This window comes from Ahaetulla prasina, chromosome 3 (assembly GCF_028640845.1).
Source record: "Ahaetulla prasina isolate Xishuangbanna chromosome 3, ASM2864084v1, whole genome shotgun sequence".
Taxonomy (NCBI): domain Eukaryota; kingdom Metazoa; phylum Chordata; class Lepidosauria; order Squamata; family Colubridae; genus Ahaetulla; species Ahaetulla prasina.
Window position 1 is genome coordinate 99,967,522 of NC_080541.1, and position 27,606 is coordinate 99,995,127.

The following is a 27,606-nucleotide window of genomic DNA, read 5'->3' on the forward strand; positions in this document are numbered from 1 at the left end:
ATATTGGTACACCGACTGCTTCAATTGACCATGTTTGCTTTCATATTCCTGTTTAGAAAGAAACTTGCTACTTCCGTAAAGAGAGCCCAATTTATCTATCTTTTCTTTTTTTTCCTCCTCCACCTCCAAGTAATCTCTGTAGAAGATATGCTATCAGATATGTCTCCTCTTTGAAACCAGGAAGTTGGAATGGAATTGGAACTGATTTTGAGTGATTTTTTGAAAGTCTCTTGTATACAGTATCATGAGAGATGATCTCAAAACTGTGAAGCAAAATGTTACTTGATTAATACTTAGATGGGACTCTACCAGATATCTCAGGATTGTAAACAAAGCTAAAAAAACATAAAATGGAAGAAAGCCATGCAAAAGGCTTGCAGTATCAATGTGCCATGTAGTTACTATTAATTAAATTCAGCTCAATAATAATTGAGCTTGAACTCAATTGAATAATTGAATTCAGTAATAATTTCTGTCATTGGTGGTTGCTGTTAGTAGTAAAGCAATTTAGTCTCCAGTCTTTATTATAGCCCTTTTCTCCCTTACTACTTTATAAATATCCTTTCCCCCACATGTTATTTTACTTCAAGGTAGAATAATAGGCAGGTTAACTATCTCAATTGATAAAATAGTAATGTTCTGAACAACATACCATAAGATATAATGAGATAATTAGGGCTAATTTTTCAAACGTTATATCATTTAAAAGAGTCCATTCTGAATAATAGTGCTTATGGGACTTTTGCCATTCTAACTAAGCATTTTAAATTTCATGCCAACAGTTTTTTTAACAGTATGCTCTGAGTTCAGGTTTTTTATGTCTGTCTTTTGCTTTATACCAGAGAGATATATATGTTACAAACATTCATCTCAGAGAATCCAGGCAACAATATATGTGTTTTGAACTATTTTAGACCAAAATATCTATCTGGGTCTCAGATTTTCCACAATTCTTAGTGCATATTTTACACAATGGAAAACAAAGAATCTTACATAAATTCAATAAGAGCTGCTAATAGCAAAACAGGAGGATAATGAATTTTCATAATAAAATAGTAAATGGATATATTCAAGATAGCAGAACCAAATCATTAAAGGAAAACCAAAACCCTCTATTGGTAGAGATGACCTAGGAGGTCTCTACTTATACAATCACCTCAGTGTGGAAAATGCATCCAGTGCTGCAAAGTTTAATCGTGTTCATCCCTCTCGTCTTTCTTCCTCCTTGACCTATTTTGTGAGGATAAAGCTGAAATCCTGCAAAGATAAGGGATGAAGTGCATTATGCTATTACAAGATATGTGGTTCTTTTTTTCCTGTGTTATATTTTTTAACCCCATCCTAAATTATCACTTTCCCAATGTTGACAAAGTAAAGGGGTTTCAGTAGAAAAAGGATAGAGCAAAATTTCTTCTCTTTCAGTGTAACCTTCGGGTATGCTAGATGGCAATTTCTTTCACTGGCAGTCAGCTTAAGTGATGGGATGTAAAATATAACACATCTGGGAGTCACCAGGTTGGCAATATAGCTTGAACAGAGATCGTCAAACATGATTCAGTAATGCTTTAAATCTGGTATTAATGCAACCCATTTTTTTGTGGCTTCTTTGTGAACTTGGGAAAGGTTACAATTGACTTAAGAATTATTTTAATGAATCAGTTCCTAATTAGTTGCACTTTTAAAGTTCTTCTGGAATCCTAAAAAAGCACAGACTTCTTGTATTGGAAGCAGAGAGGTATGCTTGTCCAAGATCTAAAATGTTTCTGCAGCTTTGCTGGTTGAGGAACTCTGGGAGTTGAAGTCCACAAGTCTTAAAAGAGCTAAATTTGCAGACCCCTGGCTTAGTGGTACTTTGTTTATTTGTTTGTTGGGGTGGTGGTAGTTTCGTCTGGCTCTTATAGAATGGATACGTTGCTAAGCAGCTGCACTTGTAATAATTACTAAAATTATTTTTAAAAGTTTTATATTTTAAAACTTCAGGGTTACAATATGATTTGTCATCTACTTAACGGAACTGAAATTAAAATTTACTTTGTGTATTGATTAGATCAATTTTAGTTTGCAATTTGGTAGTAACAGCCACTGTCTTTGCATGATCTGGTGCAAAATGCATCCATTAAAAAAAGGTAGTAGCTTAATAAGATTGCTTACATTTTATTAAGATTTTGTGGCCTTAAATATATTATGACTGTCTTCTGGTAAAAGGACTAAACTACAGAATCCAAACATTAATCTAATTCTGTCAGATATTGAGCCTAGTTTCATTTTCTACTGGGGATTAAAAGGCCCCATTTCAGGCTTTTCATCTGAAATTAGATTTTTAAAAATGCTGTGAAAACAAATGCTGATTTAAGCTGTTAATCCATATACTATTGTTCCTTATTCTGTGCCAATTGTTTTCCATCTGATTTGATTAATTGCCTTTTCTTGATTTGTGGTTTGCATTATGACAGTTAAAAAGCCAACTTTGTCTATTAAAGCTTTGAAAAACTCTTGATGCAAATTGTTTGTAAATAAATAAGGATAAATATTTCATGAAGCCACAGCCAGCAAAAGAGTCTATTATTGTTCAATTCACTGTCTTTGCTACTCATACATACAGTATCCTCTCCCTGGGAATGACTCATCACAGCTTTGTTAAATACTTCATGTTTAGAGGGAATATATCTTTGTTCATGCTGGAGGGTAAAATGGAATAGTTCCTATCTTCATTTTTTATTTTTGGCTTTTCAAAAACATCTGGTTGGCCATGATTGGAAACAGTGCTGAATTAAATGGATTTCATTGCCTCATTCGGCAGTGAAACAAACTGATGAAAAAGAATGAAAAAAGAACACCAAGGGCATGATAAACTATAATTACATCAGTCTCAAAATTTTGCTTTTTCTTTTAAATGACTGATGCCATTTTTATTAAATGGTTCCTATAGAAATTATGTTGTTCAATGCTGCAAGAATTTTTTCTGAACAAAAATGAATAGAATTGAAGAGCTTCTATACTTTTAACTGCTTGATTAATATGTGAGCATCCTGTTGTATAACAAACTATGGCTAGAAGTTAATATAATAAACCTTGGAAATTTGCCATAACTAAGTGATATTTGTCACTGCCCAGAATCTCATGGTAAAACAGGGCCAATGGTGAGATATATAACAGTGTCTGTATTTTCCACTCAACACTCATGTATTTGTTTGCAACACCTTTTTTGCCAAACAGAAAGTGACACAAATCTGCAAATGAAGACAAATGATCTTCTGTAGCACAACAAGCAATAAAAATGGCTAATTTTTTCTGATGGAGGGGTGAAAGCTCTTATTGTGCTTTATTGATGTTTAATATTTCTTTTGAATATCTTACGCTACTTTCCAAAATCTAAATAGGCACGTGGCATGTTTGCTAGGCTAAGATTTAGTTGCAAATTTTCGCATTAAACATTTCAGTACTTTAGAATGACATTCTCAGTCTCTGCTGGTATTCAGATATCAGTCAACTTTCTTCTGGTAGGCCTGCCATGTAGATTAAAATTAAAATACCATTGAGAAGCTGACACAAGGTAGCCACAAGATGGGGCTAGCCAAACCATGGTTTGCTGAATATAGTCGTTGTTTGGGTTCACTGTGATCATGGTGCACAAATCATAAAAATTGGTTTGTATATCAGATGCATAATGTGATAAGCCAACCTGTATCTTGATGCAGAAATAAATTATAAAGTTTCACAGGATATAACATGTTAACACTTAGCCCGTTTAAGGGTTCTTCAGACTCAAAATTAAGGCAAACATTAGGATTTTCTCCGACATTCCAAGAGGAAAAAGGATTCTTGTAGAAGCCTGAAAAAAAGTCATGACTGTTTTAAAGACGTGTAGCATTATTGCTGCCACATATTCCATAGTATCTTTTTTGAACCTTTTTTTAAACAAATGCTGCCTCACTAAACATGTCCAATTCCTTTTTTATGCCATGATAAGTTTTAGTGTCTAGTTGCCCGATCATCCTCATTGCCTTTCATTTCTTTTAAGATTTTATAAAATACAGTCCAATAACTGGATCTAATACTTAAATGCTACTTTGATGTAGAGACAAACTGTAAAGGTTCACAGAATATAAACATATTACAAATTAGTACATTTTAAGTAATGAAAAAGTGGGGTCAGGCCAATAAAAAAATCCAGTGGTATTATACAGGACCAGCTTATTTTCAAAATCTGTTTCATTGTTTTAACTTATCTTCACTTTGATGCTAAAAGTTTTTCAGACATAACTAAATCAGATATTCCTCATTTCAGTGGTGAAATCCAATTTTTTTTACTACCAGTTCTGTGGGTGTGGCTTGGTGGGCATGGTGTGGCTTGGTGGGTGTGGCAGGGGAAGGATACTGCAAAGTTTCCATTCCCACCCCACTCCAGGGGAAGGATATTGCAAAATCTTCATTCCCATCCCACTCTGGGCCAGCCAGAGGTGGCATTTGCTGGTTCTCCAAACTGCTCAAAATTTCCTCTACCGATTCTCCAGATCTTGTCACAACCTGCTAGATTTCACTCTTGCCCCATCTTATATCTATATATTACTATTCATTAACTTTCTTTTGCTAATAGGGAGGTTGAACTTTTATTTATTTTTTTACTCTTCTGTGACAAGCAAGTAGAGATAAATGAAATATAAATAAAAATAGAGTCAGATCCAAAAAACACCAACATAATAGCAATTGCATTGTAAAACATTGGGGGCTAGTTTGGCATCCCTTCAGCGGCTTTTCCCATATAATTAGAATAGATAACCAGCTGTCCCTCAATCCTGATCTACCTCCAAAGAATCAGTTGCCTAGTCTCTATTGTCATGGGTTAGGGTTAGGGAAAATTGGCAATCTCTTGCATATTAGTGAGAAAATACTATTTGAGTATTTCTGTAATTAATTCTCTTCTAGAAGAATATATGTTTTAAGGTTTGAATTCAAGTTGGGGACTTATTTAAAGATGGATTCTCATTTTGAGAAAAGAATAGTAATGGAAGGGGGGGTCCCAAAAACATTCTGTAAAGTCAGCCGTATCTTTTATAAATGTACATTAGGTTTTAAGACCTTGAAATGTTGCAGATTATAAATGGAGTGCATTGTAAATGGAGTGCATTATTAATATGATGCAGTTGTAGAGTTAAGTAAAGCAAAGAAAAATACACATTCAAAATACTAATTCAATAAAGCCTTGTTTTCAGAATTTAATACAATAGAAATCGTTGGTCCAACAGTGATACATACATATCTTCATACAACGACTGAAATCATGTACAGTACAATGCTAAGCTGTACATAGCTCACATTATGGTTAAAAGTTGTAAAAATTCCTGAGTCTGTAGTCGTAGCTTATTGTAAATTAGTTGATTTTCACACATGCCAGAATTTTTTCCAAGACTGATGAAAGGTGCAGAAAATAATACCCTGTTTTTCCCCAAAATAAGACATTCCCTGTTAATAATTGGGCTTTTAAGCGCATGGGAATAAGGTCAAGCGCTTATTTCAGGGTTCAAAAAAATATAAGACATCGTCTTATTTTCATAAAGCCTGGAAGTGACTGCCTAACAGAACTCTGCATTTCTGTTTCTTCTGATTAGCCTTTTCTCATCCTGCATTTGAGCGTCCCAATCCTGACTGCATTGCCACATTTTGGTTTAAAATAAGTATAAGTAGAAAAACATGTATTACTTCAACTAGAAATATGTGCCACTGAGAATAGAATAGAATAAAATTCCATTTTAAAAATGAACAAGTAGTATTCTATTCATTCTGAAAAAAAATCACCTGCATTTTTGGATTCATATAAAATTCATTTAACAATTTATTAATCCTTGCAAAATTGTTCCTGTTATAGAATTCTTTTGTCCCTCAACTGATTTATAAATGGCTAGTGAAGGAAAAGATTTGCTTCCACCTTTTAAAAAGTAACTTTTATAAATATTAACATTACATTAGTCACAGATTACAGGACATTTTGATTGTTAGTAATTAAGAACATCAGTGGAACAGGGTGGAATATAAAATAAAATATATCTTTATTGATGCTCTACATCAAATTTTAATTCTAGGTCATAGGATAAAAGGTTTAAAAATAATATCTATAATCAGTGATAATTATAAATTGTGCACATTGTGTTCTATAACAATTATTAATTTGTTTCAAATATCTTGCTTCTGTATATGATGAAATATTCTTAAAATATAACAAAACTATTTTTGTTGGTGGTCACATTAATTTTATCTTTAAAAACATCCAGACTAGTTTTTCTTTTTTTCTACTAAGCAGATGGACACAGTTTTAAACAAACATTGAACTATGGGCAGTTGCTACTTTTGTGTATAAAATGGCAATATGCCATTTTTTTTAGGATTACACATATTACAGAAAAAAAGTCCTTACTGCATCTTTACAGAAAAGGCAGTTGAGTAAGTGACTCAGAATATTGGCTCCTTTCTCCTAGACACATGATCTGAATATATATATACCCAACCACAGACACAACATGAGAGAATGCACCATGTTACAGAAGGAAAAAAATGTTTCTTCCTAAGCATTCTTTTTCAGTAAGAAATCTTTATTTCTTCATCTCCAAGAATTGTTCCTCGGCTAAAATGTCATAGATAAACAATAGTGTGTAACAATAATAAAGTAAAATATATTCTTTTGAAATAAAAATGAATATGATAAAACTGATTACATAGGTGTATGTACTTGTGCATGGTGCATATCCTGGATCAGTGACCAAAGATCAGTCTTTAGCTTAGCATGAGATACAAATGCAGGCAATAATTACAAGAGAGTCAAAATAATGTCATGAACCTAGCAATGAATTTTATCTCCTAGGAATATAATACGCACCCATCAAAAGAAAGAATTAAACTCTTCATTTTTTAGAAGTAATGGGTTGTTTAGTTGTCAGTAATCTAGATTGAACTGAATGCAGAAAAAAGAAGAAATTATTTACAAAAGCAAATATCGTGGTTATATTTATGTATTCTATACATACATATATCTATATATGGAGAGGGAGAGAGAGAGATACAGATACTGATAGTCATATATATGTTGTTGATAATTTTGCTGGAGTGCTAAGAGAAGCTATGTAGGGAGGCTTTCTCTCTAAAATTTGAAAATAGCAAAGGTAGTATAAAACAAACCAAAGTAAAGAAAGGAATCTCATGTCTCCATAAAAGTAGTGCATTGGTCCTGTCTGTTGAAGAGAATAGGCTAAAAGATTTTGAGTATTTGAGGGAATAGTGACTGCTTCAAGAGAGGATAGGAATCTGCTTGTATTTGCATCCATAATGCCGTTTCTTGCTGCAGTAAGTGGCCATTCAGGGCCTTAACCTCCATTGTCTTCTCTTGTGAGGAAGCTGTCCCCCATCCCCCCCTGCAAATTTTACCCTTGGATTGGTATTGCTCCACATCAATGAGATGGCATGCCTGTGCATATTGGCTGTGCTTTTTGTGTATTTTATTTTCGTAATCCTTATCAGGGCTTCCTATAGTGCATTCTATTTCTATTATTTTAAATAATAGAACTCGAAGATCCTAATAAAATGAAAGCTATTGTCTATAATATTTTTTTAATTGGGGTGGTAATGGCAGTAATTACTTTTTCATACATTCCAGAGGTAATATTCTCCCTTATCCACAAACAATTTCCTGTTAATACATTAAACTGTTAAGCATTTCAGCCACATGAAGTCTGATATATCTTTTCTTGTTTCTTTGTATACAGAGAGTTTGGATGGCGAGATCCGGAACTTCCAGAAGTTATTCAGATGTTACAGCATCAGTTCCCCTCTGTACAATCTAATGCTGCTGCTTATTTACAGCATTTATGCTTTGGCGACAATAAGATAAAAGCTGAGGTAAGGTAATCATTTAATAGGAGGGAGTATATCCCTGTGAGTGTTTGTGTGTATGTCCGCATCTTGATGTTGCAATTCTGAAATGGCTTCATCAGACCAGTATAAATTACTTCTGAATAGTAACTTCGTTTGAACTGGGCTGAAGTCCTGACCATTTGGGGGCTGGCTTCATGGATTCTATTTGGGAAGAATAAAGCTAATTGCCCCTTTTATTGTAAAGGTATGTGCAACTTTCAGTGCTCTCTGTGTTATGAAAAATGTGTTCATAAATTTTGATACCACTTTTTGCTTATTTTTTCCTTACAGCTATGTCTTGATGAGAGGGGAAATACAATTTCATCTGTTAGGTTAAGCAGGTTCTCTAAAATATCACTTTTCAAAAGCTGCTCAGTACAAAATCAAAGTATTATTACTTTATCTTAGCCTGTCTTAAGCATTCTGGCTTAACCAAAAAAAAAAGGCAGTCTTCTCTGATTTTTATGGAATATGATAGTTCCCTGATTCAGAGACTTTTGTCTTGAGTTGGTCTTAAAAGCAAGTCAAGATTTCTATCATTTCTTCCTTTCAGAAATACATGAAAGTATGTAGCATTACTATACATCTTTTTCTACAAGGTATTGGTCCAAGAATAGATGATTTAGTTACCATATTTTTCGGCGTATAAGACGCACGGGAGTATAAGACACATGTTAGTTTTGGAGAGGAAAATAAGAAAAAAGCTGATTGGTAGGTGGATTGGCCTCCTGGAAAACCCACAATCAACTGTTCCCAAAGGTGAATTTTAGCAACAGGTTCCTTGGTTGTGAGCTCTTTGCCTTGCTTTTTTTTTTTTTTTTGCTTTTTTTTCCTGCCTCTGAAACTCTGTTTCAAAAAAAACTTTTTTCTGCCTCAAAGCTTCCGAAACAGAACTTCAGAAAAAAACCTCTGCAGCTCCTTTTGGGGCTTTTTTTCTAAAGCTCCACTTGGGCCTTTTTTTCTGATGCTCCATTTCTGATGCTTTTTTCAGCCTCTGAAACCTCCGTTTGAGAAACTGGGCAGGGCTACATTCGGAGTATAAGACGCTCCCAAATTTTCACCCTCTTTCTTGGGGGAAAAAGGTGCATCTTATACGCCAAAAAATACGGTAGTTCACATAAGGCATTGGGAGCTAAGGGGAAATCATACTGATGGTGGTACTTATGACGATTTCACCAAAAATTGTAGAGGTAGTCCTTGCTTACTGACCATTCAGTCAATGACCATTCAAAGTTACATTGGCTCTGAAAAACAAGACTTAGAAATGGTCCAAAACAGTCCTCAAAATTGCAGTCATCGCAGCGTTCCTGTTCTCATATGGTCATGTATTTGGCACTAGGCAAGTGGCTCACATTTATGACAATCGCAGTATCCCCCAGTCATGTAGGTGAACTCTGTATGCAACTTCATAGGCAGCTTCTGACAAGCAAAGTCAATGAGAAAATCAGCAGGAAATCACAAGCTAGTCATGTCATGATTATCGACCTGTGGTAATTCACTTAATTGTATCCAGAACTAACAAAAACTGCCATCGTAATTTGGTGCTTAATGACTGTGCTGCTTAGTGATGGAGTTGTGAGTCCCTGTTGCAGCTGGTAAATGAGTTTATGCGGTCAGTAAATGAGGACACCTGTATTTGTAATTTTGTTTTGAAAAGATTTTGCATTTATTATTCTCATATGTATAGTTTCCCAATATGTTTTCATTTTTGCAATCAGTTTCTACTTAAACTTTCATTAAGATGATTATTCATCTCTTGATTTTTCTTGGAAAAGAAGCTAATAGGTAATCGTTTCTTTCAAAAGTACATCGGCAGGTCTTTTCCATTGACATCAAACTGTTCACTCTTAGGCAGTATCTGTGAATTGTTCTTTTGCCATTAACTTCAGGAAGTCCTTGGGAGCCTTATTGATTGAACAGCTGATCAGTCTATTCTGCACATTACCTTTTCTGATTAGGTCTTACAGATTGCTCTTCTTGCTAGAGCTGCAGTAAGTTGGCAGCATAAAGCTTGTTTTTCCATATTCTGAGCAAACAAGATTTAAGCTATGAAATGAGAACGTGTTTCAAATGACATACTTCCATTTCAAACCTCAAGGAATCCCGGAGTACTTAATTTGAATCATAGAATAAAAAGGATCTTAGAGATCATCTAATCCAATTGTCTGTCCAGGGCACTATTATAGCATCTCTGACAGATGGCCATCTAACCTCTGTTTACACACTGCCAGCAAAGCAATCCACCTCTTCCTGGGACAATCTATTATATTGTTAAGCAGCCTTATCCGTATGAAATTCTTCCTAATGTCCAAACTGCTTTCTTATAAACTCAAGGTTTCCTGGAACAACACTAAACAGAAATGCTTACTGTCTCCTACATGACAGCTCTTTAGCTACTTTAAGACAGCTGTCATGTTTCCCAGCAATCTTTTGTTGTCAGGCTAAACATAGCCAACAATTTCTAATGTTCTTTGTATTTCTGTTATAATGATGGCTGTTCTCTTCTGGACATAGTCCAGTTTTCCAGAGTAACCCCAACCCTAAACACACTGTCCAGAACTGGATGCAATATTACTGGTGTGGTCTAACCAGTACAGAATAGAGAGGAAAGATTACTTCTCTTGATCTTTACATCACACCTCTATTAATGCAGTTTAGAATTGCATTTGCTTTTTTTTTTCCTTTTCAAGTGGTTTAGCATGTGAACCATCAAAATATCCTGAAACTTTTCATGCACATTTTTACCCAGTACATGGTGTCCTTGGTCATATCTTTGATTTTTTTTCCTATTTGAAGAAGAACTTTCCTTTTCTTTCTGTGAAGATTCATCTGTTTGGTTTCTGTTCATTATTCCAGCTTGCCAAGATCTTCCTGAACCTTGATATTGTCCTCTAGCATGTTTGCTACAATTTATCTTTTTGTTATCCATATATCTCATAAATTTATTTTGTAACGCTTTATCCAAGTCACTTATAAATATTTAAATAGTACAGGATCTAGAACAGAGTACTGTGGTATATTATTTAATTACTCTTACCATCTGGATGTGGGGCCATTAACATATGCTTGTTGGGTTCAATTGCTTAGCTAACATAGTATGCATATAATAGTAGCACAAATCCATTCATATATTACCATCTTCTCAACTAGGATCTCAACTTTACTGGTCAAGATTTACTTTGTCTACCACATTCCCATGATCAACTAAACCAGCCACTCTAACAAAAGAGAAAATCAGATTGATTTAGGAATCTAGCTCTCACATTAGCTAAGTACAGCAGCTGCTCCAGGCATAAACCTTAAAAGACAGTGAAAGACAGCAAGATTTTGAAAAATAAACTTTGTTGCCCCACCATCTATGTTGCTGCTGTCATATATGATAAAAATATGCTGTTTCATTACGCATGCTAAAATAAAATTCTAATACCAGTTCAGTTCAGTTCTGAATATGAAATGGAAGGAAGAATGGTTGTCATTCATTGTGGGAATAAAATATTTGAGGCAGCCTACTTTAGCCTCACTTCAGCTTATACCATTTTTGTTTTAACAGTATTTCCTCACTTATTAAACTCTTAACTCTACTGAGCTCCTTTGTACAATTTGCAGAAAGTGTGTGCTCCAGAATCACAATTACAGATACAAATAGTCCTTGTTTACTGATTGCTCATTCTGCAATCGTTCAAAGTTACAATGATGCTGAAAAATGAACTTTATGGCCAATTTACTCCATTTATGAATTTCATAGCATCCTATACATACGTTGTTCTGTGCCTAACCTATTCACAAAGCAAACTGTGCTTGCTTTTATTGATTTCATTAGGAAGGCATTTAATTTTTTTCCCCAAATTTATATGGATGAAATAGCAATAGCAATTATATACCACTTAACAGTGCTTTAGAGTCCTCTCTAAGCAGTTTATGGATTCAGCATATTGCCCCCAACAATCTGGGTTCTCATTTTACCGACCTCAGTAGGGTGGAAGGCTGACTCAACCTTGAGCCGATGAGAATTGAACTGCTGAACTGCTGGCAACCAGCAATTAGCAGAATTAGCCTGCAGTACTGCATTGTAACTACTGTGATGACTAATATAAATTAGTCTATGACTATGACTATGAATGTCAGTATTAAAAGATCCAGATGATTATTCTGGTATTATTCAATTTTGCCATGTCTCTTTTTTTAAAATATTTTCTTTCTGAACTGGGTTACATATTTCTGCTTCTAGCTAACAATTGAAGCTACAATGAATGACGGTAGAAAGGCACAGCAAAAATCCAGACTAAAAATGCATTGTTTGTCTGAATAATTTTTAAGCGCAGAATTAATACAGGACCAAAATATGTCAGAAATTACACCAGCTGAGCCGGGGGGCGGTGGGGAGTAAATCTAGTTTGGGATCAGAGCAGAGACTATTCTAGACCAGCATTATTTTTTGCATCCTTGCCAACCAGCAGCTGGTTTATAAAGCCAGGTTACCTTTGCTAGTATGGAAAAAACATAGTATGGTACAATCATATATCCATTCTTAGATTAAGAAATAAATCATTTTCATTTAATATGCAATAAAACAAAACATTTTATGCTGATATCCCTTCTGCAAAAATTCAAGACAATTCTATATTTTGGTTTCTTTCATCTAACCCGTACACATTGTAACAAATATATTAGGTTAAAAGGATAGTTTTGAAGTCAAGCCCTGATTTTCACCACCTAATCTCACTCATTATTGCACTGCACTTGATCTTAAAACCTTAGCCGCATTTTGAATAGTTCATTTATAAAATGTTTACTAGTGGCATCATAATAATAGTCAGTATTATTTAGCAATTCATTTCAGAGCATGCCATCAACAGTTGGGATTCTATTGTACAAAAGTCCCAACAGTTAATGATTTGTTGGTCTACATATGATCAGATTGAAGTGCTTGTAACAATAGAAATTAAAATTAAGCTGATGCTTTCTTTGAGTTTGGTAATTCTGCAAACATGAAGAATTAATGGCAAGTTCTTTGCAAAACAATGGACAGACAAGAAGGCCTGAAAAAATATGTATAGCCCTTCTTATTTTTCACTCACTTTAAAAAAAAATTCAATAGAATTCAATTTTCTGAAGAGTTATATTCCTCCCTGTTAGTGCGCATACATTAAAGAAGGACAATATGTGCTTATGATTTTGATTTTTTTGAGAAATTTTAATTCTTAGATAATATTTGTAGCTTTAATTTGATTTGAACTCATCTGTTAGCTTAATTACAAAAAACCCACTCAAGCATCTATTTTGTCTAATGATATAATGGGCAGGCTTGATGCTGAGGTTTGGGGTGAGGATTCTCAATTAACTCCAAATGTTTATCCTGAATTTTTAACTTTAATGCAAAAGCATTGCAAGATTGTGGGTTGTTTTTGTTTTTTGTTTTGTTAATCTAATTGAAATCAAATCAAATTTAGCATTAGTTCTTGCCTTAATTCTTTGACCTGTCTTTGACTAAACTTTCACTCATGATTGAAAGTCCATAAATTCTTAAGAAAGGTCCTGAATCTGAAAAAAATTGCAAGAAAAGTAAAACTGAGTAAAATTTCCTGTTCATTTATAAAATGTACATGTCATCATGTTTCAGATGGACTTTGTGATATGGTTGTCAGAATACAATCAAATTGCAGCTTGTGCTGTCTGAAAACCAACTTGACTGGTGTGGTAGAAATTATATGCCATGTGAACTGATGGTAGGCTACAATAGGAAAATCTGCAGCTTAGAAGTCTTTTAAATAGATAAAATTAAGGGATAGATCTTACGCTATCTTACTAAGGAAGAAAACAAGGAGATAGCAGTATAGGTTTAGTTGCAAACTTTTTTAAAAAAGGGACTCTTGTTAAACAGAAAGGTCATTCTTCTGAAGTAATTTCTCACAGTTTTAAAGTAATCTAGCTCTTCAATATGAGATCACTTAACAAAAGGATTGTATTGCACGGTTTCATATGCCAGCATCATTTTGTCCTGATGGAAAATGGCAGCAGACCATCAGTGGCAATGATATAGCAGGTCACAAAGGTTTCTGGCATCAATGACTTTTTTCTGTATGTTAGGAAATTAATTTCACCCATGAAAGTCACAGTAGCCACAGACTGATTAGAGAGGCGAAATAAGGGGGCAGTGACTAGTGAACTATCCATTCTATTTCTCTGCCTGCCTTCCATCCTTAACAAACACTTTTGTAAGTAAGAATATTGCTTTCATTCACTTCATGCATCTTTGCCCATCATTTTATTATAACAAAAGTAATTAAAATGAATGCAGGGCAGAAACTAGGAATATTTTCTTCCATTCCTTTTCTACTGTATAGTAGTCCAACCCAACTTTTGCCTACAGGATAATTTTCACTAACAGTACATGGTCTCCCATTTATCTCACTTGGAGGCAGTTAGCAAAAGATGAGAGCCACAGATGAGTGATGATCAGTTTGGACAATTACAAACTGGCTGTTCAAGCCTTCTGTAAATTGTAAGTAAAACCAGGATTTATGTGGTTGGGTTTTTGTAAGGGGGGGGGAAGGGATAAATTATCCAAAATCACATTTAATTACTATTAAAAAGTTAGCCTTTTTCTCAGTTGATTGCTTCTACTTTTAATCTTTATTGATATGTATTTCTATGCTCTTGACCCTTTGACAACCTATATACATTCATAAGAAGCTTTTATTTAATTTTGTTCTTTATTTATTGAATTAGGCTATATATGCTTCTAAATAAACTGCAACAATCCATTACAAGAATTTGCCTTCTCCATGTATTTATCCAGAATAAATGTCCTAAATAGTTTTAATTACAGCACAATCATTTTAATTATAATCTTTGTTACATCAACTGAGATTTTTATTGCCTTTTCATTGAAAAGACATTAAATTTCCGCCACTTTGCCATCAGTCAAATGCCATCAGTCAAAGAAATTAGCATGTTCTTTCTTCTTTCCTCTATTTTTTTAAAAGTATTCTATTTTTTTAATAAACATTTCAAAGTTTGTTTTGATCTCTGAAACCATCTTTACAGTCTCATTAGAGATGTAATGCTACTGAGTCATGAACATTTCTATCTACTTATTCATTTCCTTCTTTGCTTTGTTGCTTACTTTCTTCCTTTTTGAGAGGTAAAATGGGGTTAAATTTGTATCAATTTTAATGCTAATTGAGACAATAAACCATAGTTTGATTTTTAAAAACTCCAAAATCCTATCTTCTCTTCCTCTTTTACTGTTTTGGCAATTGAGGGCTTTAAAACTATACTTAATATACAGGTGAAACTCAAAAAATTAGAATATCGTGCAAAAGTTCATTTATTTCAGTAATGCAACTTAAAAGGTGAAACTAATATATGAGATAGACTCCTTACATGCAAAGCGAGATAGTTCAAGCCTTGTTTTGTCATAATTTTGATGGTTATAGCTTACAGCTCATGAAAACCCCAAATTCACAATCTCAGAAAATTAGAATATTACATGAAATCAGTAAAACAAGGATTGTACCAGGGGTGAAATGCTCCCAGTTCGGACCGGCTCGCGCGATCCTGTAGCAATGCAGCTGCTGGTTCGGAGGACTGATAGCAAAAATCCCTGCCCCCCACCGCCCACCTCCCCGCCTCTGCTGAGCTGCACCATCAACAGAGGTTGTTTGTTTGTTTTTTACTTTTAAAAGCTGGCTTTTCTTCAGCCAAAACATGCCTTTAAAAGTAAAAAAAAAAAAAGGCTTTGAGGATCCCGCCCCTTAGCTGAGATCGGCAGAGCCTTTACACTTAAAAAAATATATTAAAGTCTCCTCTGGCGATCTAACCTGAGTTCCTCATCAGCAGAACCTTACTTGTACTCTTACTTGTAGAAAACATGTTTTCTACAAGTAAGAGTAGAGATTCTAAGGCACTTACCTGATTACTGATGAATGCATGGCTTTTTTGCCAGCCCGAAAGCAATTTCACTTTCAGCCCAGACAGAATCAATTGCTTAGCTAATCTATTTCCTCAGTGATCAACTAATGCTGGCTGGCCTTGTTGGCTGAGGAACTCTGGGAATTGAAGTCCACAGTAAAATAAAATAAAATAATAAAATAAAATATTTGTGCACCTTTCTGAGATTTGGTGTGTTTCTGTAGTGTTTCACTCTAACTACACAAACTCACAAAATCTCAGCTGTATGTGGCATTTTGTGTGTGTGTGTGTGTGTGTAAAGTGTGAAGTGGCATTTTGTGGCTGTGTGAAGTGTGAAGTGCAGCTGCTTTTACATTGTGTGTGAGTCACTTGTGCTGTGTTGTGTTGTCTTTATGTAAAGTGTGAAAGTTGGTTTTTGGTATCTCTTATTGTTTTTTATACTTTTTTTTTAATTTGCATTTATATCCCGCCCTTCTCCGAAGACTCAGGGTGGCTTACACTATGTTAGCAATAGTCTTCATCCTATTTGTATATTTATATACAAAGTCAACTTATTGCCCCCAACAATCTGGGTCCTCATTTTACCTACCTTATAAAGGATGGAAGGCTGAGTCAACCTTGTTTATTATTTTTATTATTTATTGTTATTGGCCACCCCCACCCAGTCATCTGACCACCAAGCCACGCCCACCAATTAAGCCACGCCCACAGTACTCAGTACTTGGTTTGGGTCCCTTTTGCATCACTTACTGCCTCAATACGGCATGACATGGATGCTATCAGCTTGTGGCACTGCTGAGGTGTTATGGAAGACCAGGATGCTTCAATAGTGGCCTTCAGCTCTTCTGCATTGTTCTGTCTCATGTCTCTCATCTTTACGGTGGGGCAGGTGGCAAGTCCTGCTGGAAAATGAAGTCTCCTGGTAGACAACTGCATTGACCCTGGACTTAATAAAGCACAGTGGACCAACACCAGCAGATGACATGGCTCCCCAAATGAACACAGACTGTGGAAACTTCACATTGGACTTCAAGCATCTTGCAGTGTGTGCCTCTCCATTCTTCCTCCAGACTCTGGGTCCTTGGTTTCCAAATGAGATGCAAAAGTTGCTCTCATCAGAAAAGAGGACTTTGGACCATTGAGCAACAGACCAGTTCTTTTTTTCTTTAGCCCAAGTAAGACGCTTCTGATGTTGTTTGTTGTTCAGGAGCGGCTTGACAAGAGCAATACGACATTTGAAGCCCATGTCCAGTGTGAAGTTGCCACAGTCTGTGTTGATTTGAGAGCCATGTCATCTGCTGGTGTTGATCCACTGTGCTTCATTAAGTCCAGGGTCAACACAGCCGTCTACCAGGAGATTTTGGAGCACTTCACGCTTCCTTCCGCAGATGAGATTTATGGGGATGCTGACTTCATTTTCCAGCAGGACTTGGCACCTGCCCACACTGCCAAAAATACCAAAATCTGGTTCAATGTCCATGGGATTACTGTGCTTGATTGGCCAGCAAACTCGCCTGACCTGAACCCCATAGAGAATCTATGGGGCATTACCAAGAGAAAGATGAGAGACATGAGACTGAACAATGCAGAAGAGCTGAAGGCCGCTATTGAAGCATCCTGATCTTCCATAACATCTCAGCAGAACCACAGACTGATAGCAATCCATGCCACGCCGTACTGAGGCAGTAAGTGATGCAAAAGGGGCCCAAACCAAGTATTGAGTACATATGCATGCTTATACTTTTCAGAGGTCCGATATTGTTCTATGTACAATCCTTGTTTTATTGATTTCATGTAATATTCTAATTTTCTGAGATTGTGAATTTGGGGTTTTCATGAGCTGTAAGCCATAATCATCAAAATTATGACAAATCAAGGCTTGAATTATCTCGCTTTGCATGTAATGATTCTATCTCATATATTAGTTTCACCTTTTAAGTTGCCTTACTGAAATAAATGGACTTTTGCATGATATTCTAATTTTTTGAGTTTCACCTGTATATTCATTGTATCATGATTATATGTTGCACAATATGATACATAATAATCAAACCAAATACATAGTTCACCTTTTCCCTAATTATTCCCTGCATTTTGCTTTTTCTTTCAGATTTAGGTTGCAGGCCCTTTCAGTTTTTGTACACCATGTCGATACATAGCGTTATGTAATTAATGAAAATAATTATGATGAATTTTGAAGTGAGAAAATCATGATTTGTTACATCTGCGCTAGATCATAATTTATCTGTAATGGCAAAACCAGCTCAACTTGCCTAATTCAGTTAAGCATGTTGATGTCACACAATTCAAGAGGCTCCTCTGCCTCTATTAAGTATATCCTGAGTGGCATCAGGTAGGAGAGTACCTGGGATTGAAAGAGAAGGAGGAAACCTCTTGAGCATATGTGGAAATGATGTTGCTGTTCTCTCTGCATTCCAACATCAAGAAATTGTGTTATTTACAACCAAAGGTCAACTGGATAAAATGCTTAACAATAGTGAACAATAATGAAAAAATAATAAATCAGCTATAAGAGCATAATGTCTCCTTGCATCTTTACCATTCCTTTTAATGAGATGAGCAGGAATGTGCCATTGCTTCGCTTCAGTGAAGCAGTCAACAACCCTGTATTAATTCACTGTAATTCATTTAGCTTCCCTCTAACTATCCCTTTTAGCAACACATCTGGAAGATGCCAAGTTAGCTCCTGTGGCAATTTTTATCACACTTGATAAAACATTTTCAGCATTCATGATTATTTTGTTAAAAGTATTGTGGCTTTCCTTTTATATTATTTTTAACTTCATATTTTGAGATTTTAAAACCAGTTGAGATGGTCACACTAACATCATTTTAATTGCATAACTATTGAAGGTAAAATGTTCTACAGTACTCAGAGGCAGTTTAAATTGGATTAATATTCTGTTATTCTGCATATTTGCTTACCTAAATATTTTATGCCATGCTTCATTTATACAGATTCTGAAGTGGTTTACAACAGTTTAATAAAGCAGAGCCATAAAATTAAACTGTCCAATTAAATGGCCAAGAATATTACTGGAATTAATGGCTGGAAAAAGCCATCAGGGAAAGACATTCCTAAAACATACTTAGATTGAAGTCTGGTGTATTATAGGAGGAGGCAAACTATATGCAGGCAAGCTATTAACTTTCATTCTAATATCTCACTTTGCTAAAGGTATATTACCTGTATGATAACATAGGATGTTTCAATGTATACTTGAGAACTACATACTGTATGACACAGCAAGGCATATATAAATACATAGAGCACGGCTGTCAAACTCTCAGCCCATGGGCCAGATGCGTCACATGCTGGCCACGCCCACGCCCGGTTTAGCAAAGTGGGGGGGAAGTCCCGATACATCACATGACATCGCTGTGACAACGTGAGTTTGACACCCTTGATCTTGAGTATGCTTTTTAAAGGGAAAAAGAACTGATGATAGAAATGGAATCAGATATACCCCCCAACAATTTAAATGTCTATAAATACTGTACATTACATTTAAAAAATGAAAAAGGAAGTTAGAATCTAATATTTATAATGTTTTTAGGATTTTTTCCTTCATTTTCCTTCTCTTTTTTGTATTTTTAAATAACACATAGAGATTTTCACTTCTAACTTATATTGCTAAAATAATGTATTTACTGTAGCTTAATATTTTCTATGGCTGATTTGTAATCAAAAATCTATATCACTAGCTGCACATTCTGATAATTAGTCCATTATATATTTCAATTTTTTTTCTCTTTTATTTAAAAAAATGATTAATAAATGTGTTTTTTAAAAATGCTTCACTGGGTTAAATCCAAAGGGGAGAGATTTATGTATATCTCTGTAATTGAATTTGTTATGTACCTAGAAGTAGCAATAGGCCGATACTTCATATGGGAAATTTTGGAAAATTTCCAGTCAGCTTGATTAGAAATAGAGTAGTAGAGGATGGTTAGTTTTATTTATTGATTTTTGATTTGGGTATGGTATTAATTGTCATTTTTCGTGATTTTTTTTACTTGTCACAATATTACAACAAATTTATTTTTTTAAACCATTTTTGATCATATGCTGGACATTTTGAAGAACTGCTTTTTTTGTGGGAAGGGGAAAAGCAGAGTATATTTTTTTTAAAATAATATATACATATATACACACACTCAGATCAGAAACTTTTAATATTTGAATGTTTTTACATTAAGTATATACTGAACCCTGAATTTACTCTATTCTTTAAAAACAAAGTTCTGGGGTCAAGCAAGTTAAATTTTGCATTTTGTAAATGACTAGTTTTAAGATTAGAAAAGTGAGTTGGGGAAACACGAGAATAGGGAGAGCAAAGCCTTGGGCTATATCTCTTCCTCAGCTCTTTTATATTAAGCTACTTCCGCTTTCTGATTAAACATCACTGGAACTTTTGGTTCTGCTGATGTCTGCAGATCAAATGTCAAATCCTATGTGGTCTAAATTCAGTTAGATTTAGATTTAGATTCAGTTTATTTCTGTGATGTAAGCTATCTGTGATGACAATATTCTAAAAATATGTTAGGTTACGACTTTAGCTTGAAAAGTTTAATTTTGCTAGGTGCAATCAAAGTAGACTTCACTCCTGGCAATTGTATGCACAAATAGAAACTTCTTTCTGATAGTAGCCTCTAGCATTTCCAGGGGTACTCGCTTTGATTCCCTCCATCTACTTTACTCATTGTTTTCTGTTTCCTTCAATCTTGCTAAATGTAATCTTTTTTGCTAATTTATCCTCTACTGACCTCATACACATACAGTATATATGAGTTTCTTCTTACATCAACTCAAGGCAGTAGTCAGCTTTTGTTGTTGTTGTTGTTCAGGAGTGATTAATTTTTCTTGTAATCCATGGTGCTCTTAGTAACTGTCCCTCAATCCATGATTTCAATGTATCAATCATCTTTCTCTTGTTCTTTCTTGGTATTCAGTGTTTATAGCTGTATAGTACTCACCGGTTTGATTTGTCCAAACTCAATCTTCATTTTCCAATGCTTTTTCAAACTTACACTATACATGCAGTTTCACCCAAATTATCAGATATATTTATAGCATTGAAGCACATTCATCTTTATCTTTTGCCAATGTTATCCCAAGTTAAATCTAAAATCTAGTTGTGAAATTCAGCATTTAACACACCTTAAAGCATATCTTTTAGCAATGCTTCCAAAAGACCGAAGTATAATTTCTTATTCATTTTAGTGAGTTCATGCAGCAATTATGTGACATTTAGATCTTTAGTTGATGATAAAGTGCATACTTCATTTCATGTGCGACCTTTACATTTTTCAACTTAAGGAACTAATAAATGTCATCATGGGCAATGTAGTATTTAGGCTAAAGTTAAATATCTCAAAAGGGAAAGGATATTTTATTGTTTGTTCTCGGTCAGTTATCATTTTGTAAATTAAAAATTCATAAAGTCATTAGAATGCAAGTAATATCAATTCCACATAGATCCTTTTGAATGAAAATTATTACTTAGTATAATGAGTTGTTTAAGTAATGAAGCACTATTGTAAAATAATGCAGTGACATTCACTTCAAATATAACATCATAAGAGCAGATAAGCATATGTAAATCAGAGGGGTAAAGCAGCCATGAAAAATTAATACCCTGTTTCCCTGAAAATAAGACATCCCCTGATAATAAGCCTAATCGGGCTTTTGAGCGCATGTGCTAAATAAGCGCCTCCCCCCCTCCGAAAATATTTAAATGCAGAGCTGGAAATCAGGGAAGACGGAAGAGGAGCCCCATCTTGCTCCATAAGCCCCAAAATAATAAGACCTCCACGAAAATAAGGCCAAGCGCTTATTTCAGGGTTCAAAAAAATATAAGGGTCTTATTTTCGGGGAAACACGGTATTAGAATATCAGGGTTGGCTATAAACATATACTGTAAATATCCCTGCTCAACGATACTAGATGATATCTGTATCTTCATTCAATCTAAACTGCCCAAAACAATATATGCTTTTTAAAAATTGGTTTAAGTAGCTGCTTTTATGTTTAAAGAAATACAGGTAGTCTTCATTCAGCAACATTCAGTGTTTGGAAGGCTAGAAAGACCATTCTGAACAATTGCAAGAAAGAAGGCTATAAAGAGCTTGAAATGAAGGCGCTCTTGTCTCTAGAAGAGCCCGGAACGATCTTGGAAGGCCCTCTCTTATTTTCCCCTTATTTTCATTTTTCCTTGTACTTCTGTATTTTATGTTTTGATAAAGTAATAAAAAAATAAAATGTCAAGAGGAAAAGGAAAGGAAAAATACTTTCAGCCTTGCAAGATTCTATTTGTGTTACAATAAAAATAGAACAAGTCTTCTGGTTGTCTGGACTACTTTGAAGGGCTAAAAGTGGCCAACACGTTCCCATTAAGAAAAAAGAAAGCATGTGCCATAAGGCTGGGTGCCAGCTGATTTGAAAATAAATGTGCCACAAAATCTGTTTAAGAATTATTCTTATCAGAGCCTAATGAGCAAAAGATATTCAGAAGAATTTGCCAGTATTATTTTAAACCAGATTGATTTAAAGTAGACTCTGAGGATCAGAATAACCACATCTGTAGGGAAAGAAGATTAACCAAAGATTATAAAGATAATACCAGGTTGGGGCATTCGAGAAGATAAAACCCATCCCTAAACAAGCATAGCTCCTTATGTATCCTGGGACTTAAGGAGTAATTCTAAGGAATTATAAAATTCAGTCTAATAGACTATTCTAGGTTTCAAGTTTCTAGGTTTGCACAAATAGACTCTATAGCATGGCTGGGAGATTACCTTGGCTACGAAAACCTTACCAACTGCTAGGATAAAATGGGCTCTTTTCAAGTGGAAAAATCTAAAGATACCTGAGGAGCAGTGCTGAGTGATAGTTGCCAGGTATAAAAATGTTCTCTCCAAGACTTGGAATGGCACTGCAAAGTATTTATTTGCATGCAGACAGTTACTGTACAATATTTCCATTGATTTGCCAGTTATATATTTTATGATGATTTTTTTTTAAAAAAAAACCTAGGACTTTAATTTTCTAATAATTTCTTTTTATTCTAAGTAGAAAGAGGCCAAAGACCTTAGTTATCTTTTCTTTTTTTCCTGAGAGATAAAGAAGATACCATGAAGGATGATGAATGGGGACAAAAAGGATTGGTATACAAATTAAATAGAAGAGGGACTAGAATATAGTATATCCTTGTCAATGTCTCACATTTCTCTGGAGAATCTGATTCTCAAAGTGATGATGGTTTAGAAGGATTGAGTGAATAGAGTAATCTTTTTATCTTCTAAGTATTCCCTTGATTGTTTTTTTCCCTCACAGCCTATCCCTGGAATTAAATGAAAAGCAAATTTAAAATTAGTGAAGGCTGAAAAAAAAGAACCTCTGATTTGAGAAAAGTATTTGTTAAATGGTGAAAAACTATAGATTGCTCAAGAACTGATCGATCCCTTCTGGTGTGCTGGTCACTTCTGCTGCCTCTTCTTCAGCAAGATTATTTTCCCCTTCAACCCAATAGCTTTAAATAGAGATTAAATGGAGATATTTGACATATAGCTTGCTGATTATTTTTAGTAAGCTGATACCTTTGTTTTTATAAAATGGAATAACAATGACACAACTTTACTCAATAGGGAAATGTGCTCAGAAGTTAATATGAATGAATAAGTCAGCCAACACTGGCATCGTCCAGACCTTGTTTTCTTGTAATAATCATGATGGCAGTCCATAAATTAACCATTCAAACAACAGTATAATGAGAATGTGGATGGAACATATAAAATTGCCCATATGGTGGTCCATATACCACCAATTATTCATCTCTGAAAAACAGCTGAATCACACATAAAGTCCCTACATGTTTTTGTTTGTTTTTTTCATTTTGTTTTGGATATAGCAAGATCTATGAATCCAATCATTATGGTTTATTACACCTATTAAGCTGTGCATACTGTGCATGTAAAGCCACTATGTTGAATTCAACAAAATATTATGTCATGGATTTAACGTTATTAAACCAGCTATTGATTGTGTTCATCTGTCATACATAGTTGTAAAACTGGATTTGTAATAAATGCATTCATATACTGCATAACAGCTGGTTTTGTTGGGAAACAGGTATAATTTATCCAGCTAGCTATAGCTTGGTCAGCCCAATTCAACAAAATGTGAGAATGTAGAATTCTGGCTTCCTTTACATACACATAAGAAAAGCAATAGTTTGCCTTTAGGTAATTCTCTGGCTTCCCACAGCCATAGGAAAGGGAATCCCAGGGGCAGGAGGAGGCCTTGGGAAGATGGGAAGTAGTCTCAACCTACAGACTGTAATTGTCTTGGTGTGCTGGTCACTTCTGCTGACCAGCTTTAGGCTCCCTTGCATGGCTGAGTAACCAGCCTGAGAGCAGGTCAAGGCCCGGGGGAGACAGGGGGGCAGAGCACCAAGTGCCTTGTGGGTAAAGGAGGCCTTAGATTCCCCACCCTTGAGGCACCCCTTTTCCACTTAACAACCTGCAGATTCATTTAACAATTGCATTGGAGAGAGCAGGGATTGGGGGGGTCATTAATTGAGACACTTCACTTAATGGCCATTACAATATACGACCCTAATGGGCAGCTCCATTACAGTCATAACTTGAGGACTACCTTAAAGCATTCAGCCACCTTCTCGCCTCTCCTCTCTAAATAGTTCTTTTAAGCGATTGTAGTCTTTGTTTCATTGTATTTTCTTCATGCCTCTCATTCTGATAGCTTTCATCCTGGGTTGAAGGCGCTAGAGAGTACATGCAATAATGGATAAAACTGATTTGATTGGTTTCTTCCTGGCTAATGGGAAAAAGGAGATTCAATAAACCCTTCTTTTTTTCTATATATCCATATTGCTTTGATGGGGGGTGGGGGGGGGAAGAGAATTTCCAAGATACGTTTCTCTTGATATAGTTCTGCATGGAGAAGCAATGTTTTTTTTTCCTGTGCTTCTTTCCCAGGGTATCTTGTAAATATAGGTAGTGTCTATGATCTACCAACATTGTAGAAATGAACATCAAACCATTGTAGAAACCACAGTGCAGAATTTGTGATAATAATTTTTCAAACTGAGAGTATTTGCATTTTCTTCATTGTTCATTATTGAAGAGTTACTTCTGAAGCAATGTGTTGATAAAGTAAACACTGCTGGATTGCAGTCCTTTATATGAACTTTCTGTTCAAAAATCCCTTTTGTGTATCTCTCTCTTAGCTAAGTTATTAGCTAAGTTCAGCAATAAGCGTGCTTTAAAAAATCCTTTTCCATTATCAAATTCCCCAGGAATCTGAATTTTCTGAAGTTCTGGCTGAACTGGACTGGACTGACCTTTAAATCATTCTCTGAAGCAAAAAGTCTATCTTTTTTTACTAGACACAACTTTGACTATTATAACAGGCAAAAAGTGGTATCAAAATATGTGGCAGTCAAATTCCCAATACCTTTCTACATCAGAATTTGTAAAATATTTGTCGTAACAGATATATCTCAACCAAACAGTGACCAAAAGCTCCTAAGTTTTACGTTTCAGGATTGGCTTCAGTATTTTTTTTTTATTTATTTATTTATTTATTTATTTATTTATTTATTTATTTATTTATTTATTTATTTATTTATGTCACACAGTATATATAAGCATAAGCATGAAATAACTATACAATATATAAGCATATATATATAAGTATAAGTATGTAATAACTATATTAATTGGATATAATGAAAGGAAACAATAGGACAGGAACGGTAGGCATGCTTGTGCTCTTATGCATGCCCCTTACAGACCTCTTAGGAATGGGGTGAGGTCAATAGTAGACAGTTTTTGGTTGAAGCTTTGGGGATTTTGGGAAGAGACCACAGAGTCAGGTAGTGTATTCCAAGTATTAACAACTCTGTTACTGAAGTCATATTTTCTGCAATCAAGATTGGAGCAGTTAATATTAAGCTTAAATCTATTGTGTGCTCGTGTATTGTTGCAATTGAAGCTGAAGTAGTCTTTGACAGGAAGGACATTGTAATAGATGATTTTATGAGTTAAACTCAGGTCATGTCGAAGGTGGCGGAGTTCTAAATTTTGTAAACCCAGGATTTCAAGTCTGGTGGCATAAGGTATTTTGTTGTATTTGGAGGAGTGGAGTACTCGTCTTGTAAAATATTTCTGGACATGTTCAATTGTATTGATGTCAGAAATGTGATATGGGTTCCAGACAGTCGAGCGGTATTCAAGAATTGGTCTAGCAAATGTTTTATATGCTCTGGGTAGTAGTGTAGTGTTTTTGGAGAATAAGCTACAGAAGATTAGGTTTACAACTCTTAGAGCCTTTTTTGCGATGTAGTTGCAGTGGGCTTTGGCACTTAGATCATTTGATATGAAAACTCCAAAGTCTTTAACAGGGTGGGGGTCATCTGTAAGGTAATGTCCATTGGGCTTGTATTTAGTGTTCTTATTCTTTTTTCCAATATGTAAGACTGAGCATTTGCTGGTTGAGATTTGGAGTTGCCAAGTTTTAGACCATTCGGATACATAGTCAAGGTCTTTTTGAAGGGTAGATGTATTGTTGGTGATGTTAAATAGTTTGACATCGTCAGCAAAGAGAACACAATTACTTGTAATATGGTCACAGAGATCATTAATGTATAATACGAAGAGTGTTGGTCCAAGAACACTGCCTTGGGGAATGCTGCTTTTGACAGGAACAGGATTTGATAGAGCATTGCCAATTTTGACCACTTGTTGTCTGTTTGACAGGAAAGCTGTTATCCAATTGTATATGTTCAACTTTTTGCTTTTACTCTTTCTAAACTAATTTTTACTGTTCTGGCCTGTGTTTGCTATTTCTGACTGGCTAACATGAAGATACTTTTCACAACTTTTGCATCACTTTGTAGAGGTTGGCACTCTGTCAGGGAATATAGATCTGACCTTGGGAATAGTGAAAGAATGAAATTCTTGAAAAAGGGTTACCCAGGCTTAAGAAAGAGGAAAGCATGAAAAACAAACCACAACTGACTCACAATTTTTTTTGAGAGAGAGAGAAATGTGAACAGGCTTTGAAGATTCTATTATTTAATTCTAGTTTACCAGTCTAAACAGCATTCTTGGAATCCTTGCCATGGTTGATTCTTGACCTTGTCCATTTCAAGTCTATTGACTTAAACTAAGATTCTACCAGGATTTTACAACTTTAATACTCTACTTTTATCATGTTTCTGAACTCTGAGTTTGACTGGTAAAGTCTGCAAGTATTAGGGACAGAGTTAAGGTAAGGAATTTAGGATGCTTCCTATCAAATTAGCTTGTCAGCCTTTTCCCCAAAAGTATTTTTCTGTATGCCATTGCCCTGTGTGACCAAATGCTTTGTCTTGACAATTTTCTACACTTGATTCAGTAGTAATCTCATCCAATTAAATCATGCAGGTGGTGTTTTCTGTGTTGAAATTAAACACCAGTACATATTTAACCTGAGGAGAATTGGAGTACTTCAGAACAATTTTTGTTTCATAGAAGGCAAAGTAGACAGGTTTAACCAACCTTGTTCCAATTCCATTTTTCCAAATGAATTGTTCCAATTCAGAGCTGTCTATGAAGTTGCAGTCCCAATATGTTTCTCTGGGTATCTGGCATGGCCCAGCTGCATACCCTCTCCAAAAAAAGTGGGTGATGTCAATTATGTAAAATATTAAATTCAGTCATTATGCTTAATCTAGAGTGATTCTTGCAAGTCACTAACCCCATTAG

General features: G+C 35.0%; 1 protein-coding gene across 1 annotated transcript in view; it reads left to right on the plus strand.

Moving 5' to 3' along the window:
* The window catches only part of CTNND2 (catenin delta 2), a 546,840-nt gene that overhangs the window by 366,831 nt on the left and 152,403 nt on the right, over positions 1-27,606 (plus strand). Inside the window, exon 10 of the mRNA XM_058176992.1 lies at positions 7,755-7,887. Within this exon, the coding sequence (XP_058032975.1) occupies positions 7,755-7,887 (133 nt within the window). The remainder of the gene's footprint in view (positions 1-7,754; positions 7,888-27,606) is intronic.